The sequence below is a fragment of the Echinops telfairi genome, unplaced genomic scaffold (assembly GCF_000313985.2).
Source record: "Echinops telfairi isolate 266 unplaced genomic scaffold, ASM31398v2 ScPeMD7_7467;HRSCAF=8505_1, whole genome shotgun sequence".
In the NCBI taxonomy this organism is placed as follows: domain Eukaryota; kingdom Metazoa; phylum Chordata; class Mammalia; order Afrosoricida; family Tenrecidae; genus Echinops; species Echinops telfairi.
The window spans coordinates 29,244,476-29,251,887 of NW_022111368.1; the positions used below are offsets into that span (position 1 = coordinate 29,244,476).

The window sequence follows — 7,412 nt, forward strand, 5'->3', positions numbered from 1 at the left end:
ACTATGGAATTAACCTACCACTTTATCCTCCTGTGGCTTCCCTCTCAGGGGAGTGCCCCAGAAGGCTGGTGGGTTGCCTGCTTTGTTGTTGCGGAGGTTGGGTACAGGTTCCTGCAGCAACTTGGTACGTTGACGAGTGTTGGCCAAGTTACCTTAGGCCCCCAGGCACACAGGCAGGAATTCCCTGGTAAGAAGTTGGGCAGAGTATCCCCTGGTGGAGTTTGGCAGGGCTTTCCCCAGCCTCGGGCTAGCTGCATAGGGTGTAGCTCACCTAGCTGGGTGTGGCGCAGGTGTAAATGCCCTAGGCTAAGGGAAGGGTCTGGAGGTCAGCAGTGGAGTGTGAGAGAACAAGAAAGAGACAAAGATGAGGAAAAAAATTTAAAAAGTAAAATCGCTGAGACTGTGCAAGGATATAGAGAAGAGAGGGAAACAAAAGTAACAGTGTAGCTGAACCCCGATCCCTGCCCATGGAGCTGCATGGGTTTATTCCCTGCCCTGAGGCAGGCGGTGGAAAACTGTGGCTGTGTTGAGTTAACCCTTGCAGGCTCCAAATGGTCCCCCCCCTCTGGAAGAGACAGTGGTGGGGCTAAGGTCAAGCCCTAGCCTGCTCCACTGAGATAAGCCAAAAGCCCCCAGCCCCTAAAACCCCTAAAACCTTGTCGGTCTGTGCCTACTTATCTTTATGATAGTCCTCCTGCTTTCCAGCAGCAACTCTCGGGCTGAATTCTGCGGAGTCCCTCTGGTATGTGTTTCTCCGTCGCCATTTTCCCGGAAGTCCCCCTGTATAATTTTCTAAGGAAGCTCTGGTGACTCTGCCAAGTAAGCAGGCCTGGCAGTTCAAATCCAACAGCCACACCATGTGAGACAGGTGAGGCTTTCTGCTCATAAAGATTCATAGTCAACGTTAGAATATTTTCTTCTTTTCTGTACTCACTGTTATTAGCTCCCCATTTCACTCTAGCCTTCCCCAGCATACCCCCAAGCAACCATTAACCTAGTTACTGTCTCTATAGATTAACCTACCCTGGATTTCATATACTGAAAAACATTGGGGTAAAAACACACGCAAGAAACAATAACAAAATAAAATAGAGAAAACCTCAATAAAAAGGAAAAAGCAACTTTAAATTGGGTCCAAAGGGAGATCAAATGATAAGGTGTTAAATTTTAACCTAACTAAATCTGCCATCATTCACTTTCCAATGCACTTTGCTTGATAGCAAGTGTTCACATGCCGGGTCTACCGTAAGAGGGAATTCACCAGAGGCTTAATTCGCTTATATTTCCCCTTTACTTAAAAAAAACCTGAAACTTTTAAATGGGCCAAAAGGCGAAAATCAAGTAAGATACTACATTTTAACCCAATTCTGTCTACTATGATCCTCATAACAATGCTCTCTGTCTGATAACAAGGCTATTCACATTCCTTAACTATGGTCAGATGGGTTCACCCTAGGCTGAAGCTGTGTGTGGAGACTGCAAATGGATTTGGGGCTTCCATTTTGGACCATCGTCTTCTGCAAACCGACTTCACAATTTAAGCTCTGATACTATTCCTTCCTTCGGATTTGGATTATGTTAGTTACAATCCTTGGATCACACAGGCTCGTGTGCCTCTTCCATGTGCACTTACTTCACATCTCACTTTGATGGCTGCTTGTTGCAAGACAAGTCTTTTTATTTATTTAAAAAAATCATTTTATTAGGTGGCTCATACAGCTCTTCTCACAATCCATACATACACCCATTGTGTCAGGCACATTTGTACATTTGTTGACATCATCATTCTCAAACATTTTCTTTCTACTTGAGCCCTTGGTATCAGCTCATTTCCCCCCCCTCCCGCCCCTTGATAATTGATAAAATATTAGTTTTTCATGTCTTACACTGACCGATGTCTCCCTTCACCCTCTTTTCTGTTGGAAGACAAGCCTTTAAGACCCCAGAGAGAACTTGTTGGCCGCCGCCCACTAAGTGCAGAGACGTGTAAACACATTTTATGTGGGGCACACCTATGCCTATATTAAATGCAACTTCACTAGAAGTACTTTTGACTTATCTTTGTATATCCCAATTTTTATAAATTTACTTAGGCCATTTACATATACATAGCAGAAATATAAGCGAATGTTGAATGGTATTTTTCGTCTAGTCTCATCTAATATGTTAGGGTTCTATAGTGGAATAAATATATAAACATAAAAGGATAAATTTATACAGCGAGAAGGAATAAAGCAGCTAATTAGTCCACACAGCAGTAATAGAGAGCTCAGTTCAACTCACTCTTGGTGGAACAGTTAATATAATGAAGTTCCTTCAACTTGACTTGGCTGCCAGTCTATGGTCCAGGCAGCAGACAGTGGAGTCTGCTGTCAGGCAAGACACGCAGAGTCAGCCTGTAGGCAGCAGGGTGAGGCAGCAACAGTCAGTAAGTAGCGAAGGAGCTTAGCGAAGCAGGCCCCTTGGGGTCTTGAGATGGGGTCTCAAGCTCTAGTGCTGTACGCATGGCAACACCATTCCAGGGTTGGCTCCGCCCACAGTTAGTGCAACACAGGGTGTAGCTCAAGCAGCAGCATGCTGGTCTGATCACAGAGACGAAGAGCCAACAGGATGCCGGCCTCAGAAAGCATTTATCTAGGTTGCCTTCCCATCAAGCTGCAACCTGTTTAAACTCTGCTCACGTCTTCCTATCGATGCCTAGCTGGCACAATAAACCTAACTAGCAAATCTAATTAATCGTGTATGATCAACTTTTAACAGTTGGATCTCACAGTGACAAATGAGCAGTGGAAAGGAACTGAGGGAAAGGGTGGTTTCATAACGTGGGCCTCCATGAGCAAAAGTCTGTCTGGATTCAGGAGAATGACCGGTAGAAACAGTGAAAGCTGGAGCGATATGAAGCACCCTCCACCCCCAACCCCAAGATTTGTTGTGGCCTTTTTAATGAGAAATCTGAAAATGTTTCGTACTCATGTTTTCTAAGGAGTTTTTCCGTGAGGGTAGACCCAGTCAGGACCTTTTGAAATGCTGCATGCTGTTTTGTCCCCCTCTCCAGCCAGCCCTTGCTCTTGCTGTCATTACCCCCGCTAGCACACTGTTGCCCAGGCAGCGGTGCTGAGACTCATCCCATGAGAAGGTTGCCCCCATGTCTACCTCTAGAGCACTGGTTGACTAAGGACTTCCGTTGATGCTTTTCCAAAATTCTGATTGGTTCTGAACACATGCTTTCTGTCTACTGTGCACTCAGGAGTTGGACCCCCTGGGCCTCTACGCTAGATTTCATCCTGGCTGGGTGATGTGTTCCTGGTGCATGTGATCATTAATGCCACTTCATTTTCCCAGGGTTTCTTTTCACTGTCTCAGTCTTAACTATTTCAGGACACCATTGTTCAGTTTTTTAGGGGAGGGAGTTAGAGTAGGGAGGAAAGACAGTATATGGCAATATATTTACTCTTGAAAAATGTCCAAGAAATCAGAAAAGAACTAAAATTTTCTGTAGCTCTAAAACTAAGTAGAAAGATTTTTGTTTTCAGGTTGGATTATCATTGCATTTAATAGGTTCAAACGATACTATGTAGCCTTTGAGAGGAGCTCTGGTTTAATTTGTCATTGATGATGTGGAAACCTTTTTTGTCTTCTCTGCCAGGTTTCAGCATTGAAAACAATGGCCAGCCAGGGAGGCCCCAAGTACACGCTCTCCCAGCAGCCTTGGGCACAACCAGGTATCCCGGTCTCACTATTGGGGGTTTCTTTTTCAGGTTGTTGGTGAATTAGGCTCTTGCTCTGAATGAGTGGGGCTGGTTTCCCAGCCACATTGGGGTTCTCAGGTCTGGATTCTTGCAAGATTCCATTTGGAGGTGTCATGTTTTATTTGCCAACACTACTTACATTTCATCAAGCTTTCCATAGAAGGGATTAATAAGAAAACAGACCTAGTTTCAGATAGAAGTTGGCACAACCAGAATGGAATGTCTGAGAATGGTGACACACTGGGTAACTGACATCTGAGTAATTGGGTAGAGAGTGTTAAATGGGATCCTAGTTTGCTGTGTAAAGTTTCACCTTCCAAACTCCAAAAAACAAACAGACTTCCCCCTCATAGTGACCCTATAGGACAGGATAGAACAGTGCCTGTGAGTTTCCGAGACTGTAACTGTTAACGAGTAGAAAGCCCTATCATTCTCCCATGGAGCAGCTTGGTGGTTTCGAACTGTAGACCTTATGAGTTGAAGGCCAAAGCATAACCACTACACCACCGGGGGCTCCCTAAAAGACAGTGTACACTTGCTGCCAGAAGGCAGAAAACCCGACTCTGCTACTGAGGACCCTGGAGGTGCTTATCCTGCCGTCTGCCCTTGTGCTAACCACCCATTTGACTTCTTCTCACAGTTGAGACGCAGACTTTTCAGCCAGAACCCAGAAAGTTCTCGAAGGGTTCAAGTGAGCCTTTGGCACACAGCTTCAGTCACTTTTAAAGGTTAGCTTGTTTAGGAATAGGAGCTGATTTTTATTCTGGGCATTTATGTAAATGAAACGTTTGGGTGTAAGAAATTTTTTTTTCATGAGGAGCTGATGCCAGGGGCTTAAGTGGAGAGCAATCATGTTTTGAGAATTATGAGGGCAATGAATGTACAGATGCGCTTTACACAATTGATGTATATATGTATGGATTGTGATAAGTGTTGTATGAGCCCCTAATAAAATGATTTTTTTTAAAAATTAGAAAAAAAACACACTTTTTTCAGATAGGTAGAATCCAGCGAACATCCAGAGGCACATTGAGTACAGCTAAAGCCAGGGTCCTGATGGGTAATTAGCATATCCCCCTTTCCCCTCTTCCTTCAGACTTGGGATGCTCACTTTGTCCGGTGGAGTCCCAGTAAATTTTCAGATTTGGGTGCAATGTGTTCCCAAGCCATTGAGGATTGTCCCTAAGGAAACAGGAGGCGATAAAAAGACACTGAGGAGATGACTTGCAACAAAGATGGCGACACGGCTCTGCACTTTGTCACTGAACTGTTTCCACTTTTCTACAAGAGAGCTGGGTGGCTACAACTGTGACCCGTCTTCGGGCCCAGAGAGCCTCTGTGGAAGTGGAGTTGGTTTTTCTGGAGGGTCCAGGTGTCTTGGGTGGAGCACGAAGGACTTGGCGTCCCTGTTTTAGAAGCCCAGTGCTCCTGGCTTTCTTAGGGACCATCTCATGGTAAATGCAGTGGAGATCAGGTTCCACATTCGGGTGTGATCTGCCCTTGGAAGGATCTGAGGACCTGTGCAGTAGCCTGTACACATGTCCTCTGGCTTCCGAGGGATTGAAAAATGGATGTAGTCATCTCGGAAGTGTGTTTAGTGATGCTTGACCTAGGGCCCCTGGAATTGAGGTGTCTTGGAGGCGCTTTTGTGTATTTTGTAGGAGCCATGCAGTTCTCGGTCATTCCACAAGCAGGCCCAGGCTAGCTCGCTTCTCTTGAGAGCATTGCACTGCCATCCCTGGCTTGAGCACACCCTCCTCACGCAAACCACACACACTTGCCTGGTACACAGTTGGGACTTTGGAAAGATACAAAACGAAAAATCAGCTCTACTCTCTATCTGCAAAGAAGTCCTTTTCTCAAAAGTAACTACTAGTGACGGTATCCTAAAATTGTTGGTGCATATACCGGCATATATGTATTTAAAAAACTAAAGTTAGACAAAAGAGGTTGTATACACTCTCCACCGTACTCTTTTTTGTATCTAGAGCTCTTTCTGTATTAGCACATCTAGTTCTACCTATTTTATTTCACAGAGGCCTAACGTATAGGGGTAGTACTTAATTCTACTGGTACATACTTCCGTTTCAGTTTTGGGTTTTCTATACACGTTGCACACCATCTTGATGTTTTGTGAGTGTATCCAGAGGGGGCATTTCTAACAGTGGCAGTGTCCAGTGCGGAAGACTATGTCTATTTAAAGAATTGCTAAAAACTGCCTGGCGTTTTCCCAGGAAGGTGGACCATTTATACTCTTGTCAGCAGTGGGTAAAGGAGCCTGGATGTCTTCACTCCTGGTAAATGTTGCCAGTCTATAAAATGTCTCATTGTGGCTTCTTTGGCCTTTCTGAGTCAGGTTGTTGGTAGGTGCCAGTGAGTCTCCTGGGACTCACAGCAACACCCTGTGTACAAGAGAGCGAAGCTGCGTGCCCTGAGCCGCCCTCACATTCCTGTGTCTGAGCCCGTTGTTGGAGCCTTGGTGTCATTCTGTCTTGCTGAAGGCCTTCCTCATTTTCACTGCCCCTTTGCTTTTTCAAGCACCATGTCCTGCTCCAGGGACCAGTCTCTCCTGGCAACATGTCTGAAGTACACGAGGTAAAGTCTCGCCATCCTTGTCTCTACTTCTTCCAAGACGGATCTGCTTGTTCTTTTGGCATTTCGTGGTACTTTCACTGTTCCTCACCAGCACCATGATTTAAATGAATCGATTCTTGTCAAGTCTCCCGTATACCAGGCCCAACTTTTACATGAATATGAGGTGATTAAAAATACCATGGCTTGGGTTAGATGCATCTTAGTCCTCAAAGTAACATCCTTGCTTTTCAACACGTTAAAGAGGTGTCGTGCAGCAGGATTACCCAATGCAGCTCATCTTTTGCTCTTTTGACTGCTGGTTCCATGAGCATCGAATGTGGATCCAAGTAAGATGGAATCCTTGACAACTTCTTTGTAGTGTGTTCTTATTCTGGAACCTCTGCTGGAACCTGTTCACTTTGGGTGACCCTGCTGGTATTGAAATACCTGTGACAGCCCCAGCATCCCAGCCATGCACAAGCCCCCACAGTGAGTGCAGCAAACTGACAGGCAAGTGGTGGGGTCAGGTTGAGCATCTGAGTTTTCCATCAGCTGTTCCTTTTACATTCTCCAGGCTGGTGACTCTTTTCCATGTAGCTAACCAGATGTGACACCTGGGTTGCATAATTGTTCCAACTTGGAATTCTCTTCCTAAGACAGTCTAAGAAAGTACCAGATGGATACGTAGATTCCTCATCGCTGTGCTTAGGCAGGTTTGAATTATCTCAGCAACCACCTTAGTGTCTCTTAGAGTGTGTGCATCAGCTCTGACAATGAATAAGCCATTCATGATGAAGTAGTTCTTTAAAACAAAACAAAATGCCGTCTCTTTTATTCTCAGGAGCCCAGGTGGTGTGGTGGTTATGGGTTGGGTTGCTAACTGCAAAGTTAGAAGTTCAAAACCACCAGCTCTTCACCCGGAAAAAGATGAGGCTTTCTACTCCCGAAAACAGTTACAATCTTGGAAACCCACGGGGATGGGGGGTGGTCAGGCTTTCTACTCCTGTAAACAGTTACAATCTTGGAAACCCACGGGGATGGGGGGTGGTCAGGCTTTCTACTCCTGTAAACAGTCACAATCTTGGAAAC

At 45.3% G+C, this 7,412-nt stretch overlaps 1 protein-coding gene across 1 annotated transcript in view; it reads left to right on the top strand.

Annotated features, from left to right (window-relative positions):
• The window catches only part of COG3 (component of oligomeric golgi complex 3), a gene marked incomplete at its 5' end in the record, with an annotated part of 79,099 nt that overhangs the window by 65,210 nt on the left and 6,477 nt on the right, over positions 1–7,412 (top strand). Inside the window, one exon of the mRNA XM_013005133.2 lies at positions 3,647–3,722. Within this exon, the coding sequence (XP_012860587.1) occupies positions 3,647–3,722 (76 nt within the window). The remainder of the gene's footprint in view (positions 1–3,646; positions 3,723–7,412) is intronic.